We start from the raw sequence: 14,394 nt of genomic DNA on the forward strand, positions 1-14,394 counted from the left end.
TCTTGGTGAAATTGGAAAGGGTTTTTAGCAAATACTCCACTTGTTTTTCGATTTTTTTCGCAGATTTCAAAGGTTTTAATAGAGGCATGAAAGCATGTTAGTTCAAGGCTTACCAGATCTGTTTTAGCCTTATGCAGTTCTTCCTCAAGTGTTTTTAGTTTAGGTGCAAGCACATTATTTACCTTTTGCAACTTACTGCATATTACAACTAGCCTATTTGCTTCATTATGTGTTTTTTGAAAGCAACAAGCAATTGATCATAGTTATCAGATTCCATAGAGAATTCACTTATTGAATCAGAGATTGACCCTTCATCTTTCACCATGAAGCACATATTGTTTTCCTCACTCTCAGTTGAAGAGCTGCTAGTTGAAGATATTTCATTCTCTTCCCATGAAATGTAAGCTCTTCTCCCCTTGCTCCTTTCAACCTTCTTGCTGGTAGATTTGTCCTTTGATTGATTGTTTGGACAATCCATTTTGATGTGCCTTGTTTTGCCACAGCCAAAGCAAGTGTAGTTAGAGGAATTTGAGTCATTAGGTTTAGGATACCTTCTTTTCTGTTGGTTCCTATCTCTGCTTTTCTTCTTCAGGAATCTGCTGAACCTCTTTGTAAGTAGGCTGATTGTTTCATCATGTTCAACATCTTCTTTTTCCTCATTGATCTCATTCTGTTCACTTGCTTTCCGTGCAAGTCCTTTGGGTTTTCTTTCCACAGTTTCCTGCTCTTTGAGTCTCTTGAGCTCCAGCTCATGCTCCATTAATTTCCCAAAGAGTGCACCAGTTGACAACTTTGACAGATCACGACTTTCTGATATGGTAGTGACCTTGGGTTGCCAGCTTCTGTCGAGGCACTTCAGCACTTTTATGTTGAGTTCCTCTCTGTCAAATTCCTTTTCCAAACCAGTAAGGTGATTCACAATATGAGTGAACCTTTTCTGCACATCAGCAATGCTCTTCTCGGGTTGCATTCTAAACAATTCATATTCTTGGATGAGAGAATGTTTTCTCGATCTCTTTGCATCTTCAGTACCCTCATTAGTGACTTTCAAGACCTCCCACATCTCCTTAGCTGAACTGCATTGGGATATCTTGAAGAACTCATCCATTGTTAATGAGGAGGTTATGATGTTCTTGGCCACAAGATCATATTGAGCCTTCTTCCTTTCAACCTAATTCCATTTAGATCTTGGCTTTACCAATTCTTCATCCTTGACAACCTGCATTGGCACATAGGGTCCATGGACCACAACCTCCCAAATTAACGCATCAATAGATTCCATGAAAATTTTCATTCTAATTTTCCAAAATGCATAATTCATTCCATTGAACATAGGTGGTCTATTGACAGAAGATCCCTAAGCAAAAAGCACTTTAAACTCAGACATTATTGCAAACAAACTTGATTAAAATACAAGTCCTATCTCTTGATACCAATTGTTGGGTTCAATAGTGTCAAAGTTCAATAGGTGGTGAATTGACCTTTTAAAACTTTTGCGCAAATTCAAGTTTTATCACAGTACACATAAAATAAATCGATTTATTTTGCAATGAACAAATTTATTTTTACACTGTTTATGTATTAAAGCATTTATATCAGCCAAGTAACTCTTGAGATTATGCAGATTGATTTGCAAGCTATGCACACACACTGATTTTAAGAGGATATTATGAAAAACAAAATCAGTGACCTTCAATTTTTAAGCAAGTGATAAAGGTTCAATTATGTGCTTGACAATCAATTTGATAACCTATCACAATCAAACTGTTCCAGTTGTAATTAACAGTTCATATATCTTCTTAACAGACCCAAACTGATTTTTAGAAAATAAGAACAGAATGAACAAGCGTAGAAAGAACAAATTTATTTTTAATTGAACAGATTCAATTTTAGACAGATTAACAGATAAGCAAGAAACCAAGTGCAGGGATGAAGAGAAATGAACACACAACAGTTATACTGGTTCACTCAAATGAGCTACATCCAGTCTCACCTAATCCAAGGTGAAATCCACTAAACAAACGTACCAAACACACTTACACAACCACTGTTCTTGAACCCTACAAGAACCTTGGCACACTTGCTGAAAAACACTATTTCAGCACACACACTCTTCAAGAAGTCCTATCAAGAAGAGTTTACAATCACACTTTTACAAGAAATGAAATATGAAACGTATACACCTGATAGAGGATGCAGAAATCTGCCTTAGACCAGTAGAACAGATTGCTCACACAGTAGCAACACCTCTAACCAAGCCTCAGAGCCAACCAAGAACAAACACACTTTTGATTTGTAAAATCTTTCAAGAACACATGCTAATTCTTTATTGTAAAACTTGTTTTCTCAATTGTATGATTCACTTTTAAACGCAAGAACAAGTTTTCTTTTTATAGAAAAACAACTTATAATAGATTTTCAAAAAACAGTTAAAGCTGTTATAAAAGAACAAATTGAAAATAAAATGAACAGATTTATTTTCAACAACAGTTAGAGAATCAGTTATGTGAAAGAGACTTAGTCAAACACTCTGGTGCAAGGACAAAACGAAAAAACCTTTTAAGATAAACATGGCACCAGACTAAAAGGAATCCATTCAGACTAAAAGGAATCCATTCATTTTCAGATGAACAGATTTATTTTTCAAAACGATAACAGAAAAAACTTAACTATTGAAACACAATCGTTTTGAGAGAGTGAAGACTTAGTCAAAATACTTGATGCACAAAACCTAATTTTCAAAGGCCTTAGTCAATGCATCAGTTTAAAAAAGAATCTATTCATTTAGAAAAGAACAGATTTATTTTTTATGCAGTAAGGGTATTTTTGCAAAACATGTGAAAAAAAGTTTCAGAAAATTTGTGCTTGCTCTTATCACATGGTCAGGGGTTAAGAGGCGTGTTACCGAGCAAAAAGCCTACTCTAAACAACCTCTAAACTATACCTAAGACATTCTTAAAGCAAATGTAAATATACATGAAATTTACACAAATGGCTTCATCAAACACATGTCTTGAAGGGGCAACAACCATTTTCAGAAAATTTGTGCTTGCTCTTATCACATGGTCAGGGGTTAAGAGGCGTGTTACCTAGCAAAAAGCCCACTCTAAACAACCTCTAAACTATACCTAAGACATTCTTAAAGCAAATGTAAATATACATGAAATTTACACAAATGGCTTCATCAAACACATGTCTTGAAGGGGCAACAACCATTTTCAACACTTACTGCACCTAACTTCGATGTCGTCCCCTCACCCTTGACATTCACTGATTTTGGGCCTCTTAGCGCACCCCCTATGCCTCTCACAACGAGTTGGGCTTCATTGCCCTGTAATTGGGCCACACCTGAGTTGGGTCTGCTCCTGCTGTTAGAAACCTCAGCAGACTCCATAAAATTAAAAACAACTTTTTGAAAAGTATGACACAGTTGACTTGTTCCAACATAGATAAACCTGCCTCTCCTGTTGAACCCATCTGCACATGCATCACTTCTTTTGGGGAAGAAAAGATACCTTCCTTCTGCACTCCATTCCCATTGCCAGGAAAACATTCCTCAAATAAACCCCCTTTTTTCTCTTTCGAAGAGAAATCCTGACCGTCCCTCTTGCATGTGATCTCCTACCACAACCGCTCTCCTCCATTGCCTTCCCCTTCGTCGCTCTTCCTCCCGGAGAAGATGGTTTCTTCGACAAAAGAATCTCTTGAGGACACACTATCTGAAGAAGCATAACAAATACACTTGCATTGCATAAATCTCCACCTTGGCTAGTGATCTCCTCTACAATACGTACATGATATAATTTTCCATTAATCCGCAAATTTTTGGACAAAGAAGCACTACTGGACTTCCGGATCCTCACTTGGATTCTAGCATATTCTAGATTATCCCACAAAATTCTACCATCATCAATGGACACCAAAGTGTCCATTTCTCCAACCACCTTTGTAAGACAATCCTTATTCCACAGATAGAAGGGCAACCCATAGCATCTAACCTACACTAATCTATGATTAGCTTAAAGGGAATCAAACCATGGCTTAAAGTCTCCAAGAACACTATGAAACCACTCTTTGTTGAGTTTGCTAATATCGTCCATGCATTCACCTTCTTTTGGTGTTAGTAAAGCCAGATTATCCCCCATATACCTCACCCTAACCATACTCATCCCATCTTTGAAGAATTCTTCTTGGAGTTGACTGAAATCAAGATCTGAAAGCATTTTGCCAACCACACTACTAACCATCCACAGAAGAACTTGCGGCTTGGTTCCAACCAGTTCTTTTGTATTTCACATTTGGAGAACTTCTGACTACATCAACATAGGGCTTTTTGTTTTTTCTTAAGTTCCATACCTCCTTCTACAACTTTTCCTTCCCAACCTCCTCCCTTGTAATCTTCGCAGGGACATGACTATTCAATCTACTTCCCCCTCTGGTCTGGTCACCTTCTTCATAACCATCTCGACTATATCTCGAAACATTGACATGAAGCTTCATGTTCCCTATGTATATTCGGTCCAACTCCTTCTCAAGTCTTCCAACATTTACGACATTAATGAACCTCACAAACCCACACCTTCTTCCCCACCTATTTGGCCTATGCGAGATGAAAACCTCCTTCACCCCTTGCCCATTTTTGAAAAACCCTAATCATGTCGTATTCTCCATGTGTAGCTGGGAAGTTTGAGAAATAAAACGTGGTAGCATCTTTTGACGACCTACGAACCTCCATAGGCCTCCACCTCTCCTTCCTATACCTCTCATCCGCCTCTGTCGTCTCCCGAAATCTCTCCCGGTTGCCCACCATTATTTCTTTTTTCCTATGGAAACTAATATAGGGTGAATAAAATTTCGCTACCGAGACGATTTTCGCAAACTCAATCACTCTATAATGTTATTAGGCGTATCTTTACTTAAAGTTGGTGGAAGAATAATTTATTCAACCTCTTTAATGAATCCTATTGAGAATGAGCGGTTGTTGCAGAGGTAATAAGCCCTGAAACACTACAAGAAAATAACAATTTAGTCACCGAATTCAGCGACCGAAAATAAGTGGTCGTAATTTGTAACCGAAATAGCCACTGAATACCCGTAGTGTCAAATCTGCGACCGAAATAGCGACCAACTGAATTATTAATGATGTTAGTTAGTTTTGCGATCGAATTAACGACCGATCATGAGAGTGACAAAATCATCTGTTGCTAAAGTTGTGACTGTTTTGAATAAATTGGGAAAAATATATCTACGACCGAATTAGCTGTTGAAGATGGATGAAGCCTCTTCTCTACCTAGTGTTGTGTGTGTTTGATGTAGAAAATAGCTAGTTTGCCTTGAAGTTTGTAATAGGTTTAGATGATCTTGTATGTAGACTTGTAATTGTGTGAGGTTGCCTTTTGCTACATGATCCATCCTAGATGCCTAACCAAGTCTAGATCAAGCACATGATGTGGTTAAATGGTTTTTGAAAAGCTTTTTAAAGTGCTCTTAAAAGTTTTAAATCAGTACACAAATAAATCTGTTTTATGGAGAAAGAATCGGTTTATTTCTTCTCGGTTAAAAGGCTTTTCTAAAATTCTGTTAAGGCACCACAGACAAAGCTTAGTTAGTTATTTCAGTTAAAGCTGAGCTGGCCTGTTTGCTATCGTTTAATCTGTTTCACTGTGAAAGAACAAGTTTGTTCTTTGGTCAACTGAAAAGTTTTTCACAAGTTAGTTAGGGCACCAAAGGTACAACTCAGACAGTTATTTCTGTTAGCTGAGTTGGCGGTTTTCACAAAATAAATATGTTAAGTTCAAAAATGAATCTATTGTTTTCATAACTGCTTTTCAACTGTTTTTTGAAAAGAAGTTAGAAACTGTTTTTTATATAAAGAAAAGTCTCTCTCACATGAAAAGGAGCTGAGCAATTACGTTTTTGACAGAGATCAAACATTTTCCATGTGAGAAGAAGAATCAAAAGATTTTTGAAAGGTTTTCCAAAGAGATTTTCAAGTGTGCTTGTTCTAGGAAACCTTTGATCTTGGTGAAGGTGCTGGTGCAGTTTTGCAGCAAATTGAACTACTGGTTTTGAGTTCTTGCATCTTCTTTTCAGGTGTAATCTTTCCTTTATTCTGGTTTGTAAAGGTGTAAGTGTTAGTCACTCTTTGATAGGGTTTCTTGGAGTGCAAGGTGTGCTGAAATAGGGTTTTTCAGCATTGATTGTGTTGTTCTTGTAGTGTTCAAGAACTGATGTGTTTGTAAGTAATTGGTACTGTTTTTAGTGGATTCCGCCTTGGGGTAAGGTGAGACTGGACGTAGCTCTGTATGAGTGAACCAGTATAAAAACTTGTGTGCCTTTTCTTTTCATCCCTGCACTCATTTCTGGTTTTGCTTAATTTTGTCAAGAACTAAATCTGTTCTTTTGAAATTGAATCTGTTAATTCTGGGTTTAAGTAAAAACTGTTCTTCCTGATTTGTTAAAGTTCTCTAATCACAAACAAGACAGTTGTATATGATGGTTTAAGTGATCTGTGAACAAACAGTCTAATCATTAAAATCTGAGAAAGAATCATTCTCCTTAAAACCTTGTGTTGAGTAATTTTGTTTGATTTCTAAGCATAGCTGTATCCTTCATCCTCATAATATTCAGCTAATCTGATTTTGGTATAATTCTCTGTTGATCACAATTTTATATTGAACAAATTCAAATTGTGCTAGACTGCTCTGAAGAATCAATCTATTTCATGTAAAAACAATCTGTTCTTTTTGCCTCTGGTATACTGAAAATTGTGTGTTCTTGCGAAAATTTTATAAGCTCAATTCACCCCTCCCCTCTTGAACTTAGACACTAATAGACCCAACATTAGCCACCAATTATGTTTCTTTTTTAGCCACCGATTTTAATTCAGTTGCTAAATATTATTTCTTAATAATTTATTTTTATTTTAAAAAACTATACAAGAATCACATTCTATATACTCATGAGTGGTCATGATTTTGTAATTTCTTAAATTTAAATAAAATTAATTAAATAAAATTTTTAATATATCAACTCAAATAAAAAATATAAATAAAATTACATAACAAAAAATTATTATTAATAAAATTAATTCTTTTAAAAAAATTACGCCACATAATTAAATTTAAATAAAATTATCTCTTCAAAATAACAATAATTTATAAAAATAAATAAACTTTTAGAATTAAATTGTAAATAATTTTTTAATTATTAATATTTTTTTATTATAGCACTTTTATTACTTATTTCTATAAAAAATATTGTTTAAATAAAAAATATTAATAGAGGTAATAAGTATATGCAAGTTAGAAACCATGAAATTTGTATTAGTATAAAATTAATTGTGATTAAAATATTCATATTTATTATCATGGTATTTAAATACTTATTTAATACTTACTTTTTTAATGTGTATGATTACATAGTTTTATTCATTCCTAATAATAAATAATGTGAGGTTGATTAAAATCAAATTTATTTTACGTATTGAAAAAATGAAACACCTTTTTTATTTTACGTATTGAAAAAACAAATCATTTTTTTTATTATAAAAATATTAACTACTATTCTATAAATTTTAAACACCTTTGAACCTTAAACACGCCAAACCCAAAATCTCAAAAATCCTAAATCCCAAATTTCTTTCTCCAAAGTATTTTCCAAATTCTAAAGCCAGATCCGTCCACATACTGATAGTCATATTTAGCTTAAATTATATTTGAAGTTCAGTCCTATTTCGCATGATTGAATTTTGAATATCTATAAGTAGGTTTAAATTTTTTTATAAAATGGTCAAAATATCATTTTAAATAGGTATTAATAATACATATAAAAATAGTTACGAAAATCGATTTGGTGACTATTTAGTCATTGAAATCAAATTTGTTGCTATAGGAGTCTCCATTTAGTCACTGAATTGACCACCAAAAGATTTTTTTTAGCGACAGAAAATGGTGGTCACTGTCACCTTTTATTTTAGTCATCAATTTAGTCACCAAAATTTGAGTAGCTAATTTGGGTTTTGAATTTTGGTGACCAAATTTTCTAAATTTAGTCGCCGAAATTTCGGTTGCTAAGTTGGTTTCGAATTTTGGTGACTAGATTTATCTGCGACGAATTTAGCAACCACAATTTCGTTTGTAAATTTAGTTTCTAAATTTTGGTGACCAAATTTCCTACGACCAATTTAGCTAACAAAATTTCGGTTGTAAATTAGTGACCACTTTATAATTTGGTCGCTAGAGGCTTTGCGATTAGGGTTTTCGCTTCCATTTTTATTTAGTGACTGTTTCAATCACCGATATGTTTAACGCTGATTTAGTACTTTTAGCGACCGAATTTGGTGGTCGCTAAAAATATATATATTTTTTTTTGAAATCTCTGAAATTATATTTAGTGCCAGCTGTGTTATCTAGCTTATCCAGTTATGGACTTTTCGATTGAAGTATTCTATTTTCATACGATCAAGTAAATAGTTCACGCTTTGATATGTATAATTTGTTTCTTGACACATGAGGGCCCTCGCCCCTCTATCTCAATTGGTTGCTTTCTTACGTATTCAATTTGTTTAGTTTTTTTTTACGAATATAGCCTTGATCTGATAAAAGTATTTGATGTCCACTCTTTTGTTATTACTACAAATCTTTCTAAGGTTGTGGTTGTATTGTAGCTTGCGGTTATGAAGGACAAACACTCCCTGAGATGTCCCCACTTTATAACAATTTGTATGTAACATAATAGTTTACTTTTTATTTATTCAACATTAATAGTTTTTCTTTTTATTTGAAAAAATATTTGGCGTTTTTCCTTCTTAAAAAAAGTTATGTTCAATGCTTTGGTCTTGGCATCTCTAGAATACATTAACATTTCTTGTAGCACTTATAGTATTTTTTATACTTTGTGAGGGGTTGACCTTACCCTATTTTCCCCTTACCTACCAATTGCAGATTTTGCGAAAGTCTGGAGGGTCCATTGAACTCGTAGACTTCTCTAGTGAACGTCCCAAACTCACTCATCAACCAGGTCTTAAGAGATGGAGGGTTTGTTTTTCTGTGACTATATATTGCCTTGTGTTTTAGAGTTTGAAGATAAAACATGTAATGTCTACAAATAGACGTATTGATTGGCTTTATACATGGCAAAATCGAGCATGACTCATCTTTTTAGAGCCTAGGAGGAAAATGTCTTCATTACTTATGATTATGAATTAAATTATTTCAATGGTGTTGTGTCATGGGCTGTTATTGTTCTTATTAGCTTATCTTTTAATTGTGTTTTGGATGTCTATGAACTTGTATCCATGTTCACATTCCTGGTAAAACATTAAATTTCAAACTTTTTGAATAGAAAACTATGTTTTCCCAAAAGAAACTTGCATTTCTAGCATAAGATGTTTGATTAATGTATACTTTATTCAAATGCAATAGTCTATAATAGAAGGATTTAAGGTTGTTATGCAGCTATATGCATTGAAATGCTTCTAAAGATAGTTTGGATGTACTGAGGAAGATTCTGATTTCCCAGGTTTGTGCCTCATGATCAGCATACTGGAGCCTTCTTTATTGTTGTTCTGCAGAAAGTTTCTGATCTTCCTGGTAATTTCTTTTATGATTTCAGTTGTGTTTCTCTCTCAAATCTTGGCAAAGAGATTCAAGGAATTCTAGTGGATATTGGGAATAGCTTCTCCTTCAAGCAATCAATTTTAAAGGTTGTGATGAAAATAACAGTGGTCTTCCTTGCACAGGGTAAAAGTTATGTGGTAACTTGTAATTTAATGAGGATTCCCTTAACATTACTATTATCTAAGAAAGGTTCATCAATTCTTTCAGGTGGGTTGAAATGATGGTTCCTATTTTCTCAAGTGGTGCTTGGCATTACGTTTGGTATATGATTCAAGTGCACCATTTTCTCATTTTAATGTTTCTATTGTCGAAGTATTTGTAGGCATTGCTTTGCTATGATTATTCCTTTTATTCATCATTTGTAGTTTACTTTATTTTGCAGAACGACTTGATGGGGTCTAGATATATGGCTATAGGCTATTGTGCTCAAGCATGTTAAGCTCCTTAATTTTGGTTATCTTTAATGAATTTCAGTTTTTCATGTTGAATATTCCAGAAACAATGACTGTTATAACCTCAATTTTGGTTTAAATATGTTGCATAATTGCTACAAGTGCTTTTGGAGCTCCAAGAGTTGATGTACATTCTCTAAGGTTAGGTTTTTTTTCATGCATCCATCAATGAAGTATTAATATATTTAAATATTTATTGGTATCTTTTATTTTATAATTATAAACATTCAAATTTATTAATTTAAAATTATTTATTTCAGGCATCAGATACTGGAAATGGTGCTCCATCACCTAATCAAATAATAGTATCAAGTGCCGGAAGCAAAACTGATTAGGGAGGAACAATATGTGTTTTAATTTCAAATTATGTATCATTTTTTGAACAATTATATATGTTTTAATTTTAAATTATGTATCAACAATTATTTGTGTTTTAATTTTCAATTATGTATCAATTTTTGAACAATATTATGTGTGTTTTAATTTTCAATACAATGAATGAATGCTTATAACTTTATTTATTATTTCATTTTATTAGTATTTTTTTTATTAAAATACATGATGTTTAGTTTAATTGTGCAAACTAGATTATAAAAAAAGTGGTGGCTAAATTTCATTTATTTAGAATTAAAATTACGTCAGTTGAAACCGACGTATTATTTTTACAATTTTATTATAATACTGATAGTTAGAAACATCACATTATACGCTATATAATGGCGCGAAAATCTTTTTCAATGAATTAAATTGTGACAGTTGTAACTAACACTACTTACATATAAAATTCGTCACTTTATACAAAGTGTTAAAGTGGCCAGTGTTGCAGCGGGTAGCATAAGACCACCACATTAAACTTTGTGGCGGCCGGTTCAATGGCGGTTTGGGAAACCGCTACAAGTGTATATTGTGGCGTTTATAAATGTTACTTTATATGAAAATAACCACCACTTTATACACGATTTTTTGTAGTGCATATTGTGTTTGTAGAGAATGTTTAGGGAGAAAGTGAATTTGATATGTATTGCCTCTTATAAAGTGTAAACCTTTAGGAGGATTTTGAAAATCATCTCCAAATTTCTCTAACAAATATTTCAAGTATTTAGAACTATTAGTGAATGGAAAAAAATAAGGAAAGAGAATACCTGAGATAGGCAGATTTTGTTTTCAGACAAGCCAACATTACCATTTTGACTGCATCAGTGAGATGATGAGACCCGTTTTGATTTTATTATTTTTCTCACCTTTTTCATTTTCTCTTTTCATTTTCATTTTTATTTGATCCTCATTAACTTCTTTTGGAGATATGGGTTTTAAGACAATCTTGTACCCTTGGAAGTTGAAAGAAATTTTTTTGGTATGACTATCATGTAAAATCTTTCTATCATAGGCACAACATCACATAAAACTTCATCTTTATATTTTCTAATGACAAATGTTATCAGGACTTGTTTATTAATCATTATTTCACCCTCTTCACTGAGTCATTGTAATTTATATGGTTTTGTATGGGAGATAGCACTACAATAAATTCATTAAATAGCAATCAAAATTTGAGACCAAAAATAGTTAGTCACTATATTTACTAAGTTAGATACTGTTTTAGAGACTAAAAAAATATATGTATCTAAAGGGATTTCTATTATTAATAAAAATTTATAGAAAGGTTTTGAAATTGGTATCTAAATTATCTACCAGGGTTTTAGCTACTAATATTTTAGATTCTAAATTGGTCTCAATTAGTCTTTTAGAGACCAATTTAGAATCTAAAATAGTAGTAGCTAAAACTTTGGTAGCTAATAGTTTGATACAAATTTAGAAAACACTTTATAAATTTTTATTAATAATAAAACCTACTTTAGATGCCAATAATCACTAGTACAAAATATTTCCTTAACGACACCCGTTAAAGACGGTTTGGAGAAAACCGTCGTAAAAAAAAAAGCGGTGGCACTTTTGTAATTTTTTTGAACTTTTTTACACTTTTAACGATGGTTCGCCCTAGAACCGTCGTTAAAAGTGGCCGCCGAAGATACAACGACGATTTACTCCTAGAACCGTCGTTGAAACTAAGACATTTAAAGACGGTTCTCTAAGAATCGTCGTTAAAACCTACTCTAAAACCCAAAACCCCTCTTATTCTGTTTAACTTACATCCATCCTCATACTTTCCCACTACTTTGCCAAGAACCGTCCCATTGCCCTCGACCGACCGTCCACGGCTTCCTGCCGACTGCGTCACGACCCACCGCTGCACCTGACCGGCCGACCCCTTTCGCGTGCAACCCTACCGCCGTCCCGACCGACTGTCGTACCGCACGATCGACCGACCCCTGTCGCGCCAAAACAACCGATCAACCCTGTCGCGCCGACCCGTGCGCGCAACCCCACCGTCGTCGTGCGACCGATCCTGCTGTCGCGCGCACCCTAAGACTATTGAACCTGCCGCTGCGCAAACCCTAAGACAACTGACCCCTCCGCCGGCCCACCCGCGTCGACTACCTGTCGTACCGCGCACGACCACTTAAGGACCGACCACCGACCTCACGTACTGCGCACCCACTCGTGCCGACCCCTGTCGTACCGCGCACGATCGCCGACTGACCGACGCCGCGACGCACGTCCATGACCACCGTCTTGCGACGCACACCTTGCCCCAACCGCTTGTCGTGACCGCCGATCCATTTGAGGTTAGTATATTCTTATTTATTATAACCTATGTTTTGAAAGTATTCGTTTTGAGTTAGATATTGATTCTTTATATTGAACGAACTTGTTCTGAGTCCGGAGGTGTCCGACCTTCGGCAATTTTGATTTAATTTTGAGTCATTATATATTGTTTTGAAATATTGAACGCATTGGTTCTGAGTCCGGAGGTGTCCGACCTTCAACAATTTTGTTTTATTTTTTAATGATTACATATTGAAAGTATTGGTTCTTAGTTTAACAGTTCTATGGATCGAAGTTGAATTAATACACCTCGAATAAGTGATACTTATGAAAAAGGGGTGGAAGAATTCATACAATTTGCAGAACATAATGCCGTTAGTTGTAAGAATGGAATACGGATAAGGTTTCCTTGTGTCAATTGTTTAAATGGAAGGATATTGAGTGTTTCCGAAATAAGAGAACATCTTTTGTGTGATGGATTTTTGAAAAGTTATACAACATGGACGTGGCATGGTGAATTGTTAGACTTGCGAAGTGTGCGTGGAGCTTCGGAGGAAGTTCATTTCTCAATGGATGATAGATTAGAAGACATGATTCGTGATGTGGGAGCAGAATCTTTTGCTAATGCAGTTTTCGAAAATATGTCTAATGATGCAGAGACTCCTTTGTATCCTAGTTCAAATAACTTCACACGATTATCAGCAGTGTTAAGGTTGATGAATTTGAAGGCAATGAATGGATGGACTGACAAAAGTTTTATAGAATTGCTTCAATTGCTTAAGGACATGCTTCCAGAAGGAAATACCTTGCCCAATCGAAATTATGAGGCAAAAAAAAAATACTTTGTCCAATGGGTATGGAGTATAGAAAAATACATTCATGTCCTAACAATTGTATTTTATACAGAAATGAGTATGAAGATTTAAGAAGATGTCCCAGGTGTGGTTTGTCACGTTATAAGGTTAAAGTTGGTCAGAATGATGAAATTGATGAATTTACAAAGGAAGGTCCTCCTGGTAAGGTTGTTTGGTATCTTCCAATAATTCCAAGGCTTAAGTGTTTGTTTGCAAATGCAGATGACGCTAAAAACCTTAGGTGGCATGCAGATAATAGAAAATGTGATGGACTACTTCGCCATCCTGCTGATTCTTTGCAGTGGATGAATATTGATAAAGAATTTCCTAAATTTGGAAAAGAATCAAGAAACTTAAGACTTGGATTGACAACTGATGGAATGAATCCCTTTGGAAATTTAAGTAGTAATCATAGTTTTTTGTTAGTGATTTACAACTTACCTCCTGCTTTGTGTATGAAGTGCAAATACATGATGTTATCTATGATGATCTCTGGTCCAAAACAACCTGGAAATGACATAGATGTTTATCTTAATCCACTAATTGAAGATTTGAAGTTATTGTGGAATGAAGGGGTTGATGTGTTTGACGCGTTTAAGAATGAATCTTTCCGATTGCATGCGATGTTGTTTTGTACTATCAATGACTTCCCTGCATATGGCAACTTGTCAGGTTATAGTGTGAAAGGCCGTAGAGCATGTCCAATATGTCAAGACAAGACATCTTATGAGCAGTTGAAACACGGAAGAAAAACCGTGTATCTTGGGCATTGTAGATTTCTAAAGAAATATCATCCGTATC

The 14,394-nt window shown here is 34.6% G+C and overlaps 1 protein-coding gene across 1 annotated transcript; it reads right to left on the minus strand.

The window, feature by feature from the left end:
- Positions 1-208: 208 nt before the first annotated feature.
- LOC137834327 (uncharacterized) lies at positions 209-1,108 on the minus strand. Its single transcript, XM_068642386.1, has one exon. The coding sequence runs from the start codon at positions 1,106-1,108 to the stop codon at positions 209-211; it is 900 nt and encodes a 299-aa protein (XP_068498487.1).
- Positions 1,109-14,394: the final 13,286 nt, after the last annotated feature.

This window comes from Phaseolus vulgaris, chromosome 5, assembly GCF_000499845.2.
Source record: "Phaseolus vulgaris cultivar G19833 chromosome 5, P. vulgaris v2.0, whole genome shotgun sequence".
NCBI classification, from domain to species: domain Eukaryota; kingdom Viridiplantae; phylum Streptophyta; class Magnoliopsida; order Fabales; family Fabaceae; genus Phaseolus; species Phaseolus vulgaris.

Bases quoted from the DNA above. Each gene is read 5' to 3' on its own strand.
- LOC137834327 (XM_068642386.1), bottom strand. From the start codon at position 1,108: ATGGATGAGTTCTTCAAGATATCCCAATGCAGTTCAGCTAAGGAGATG.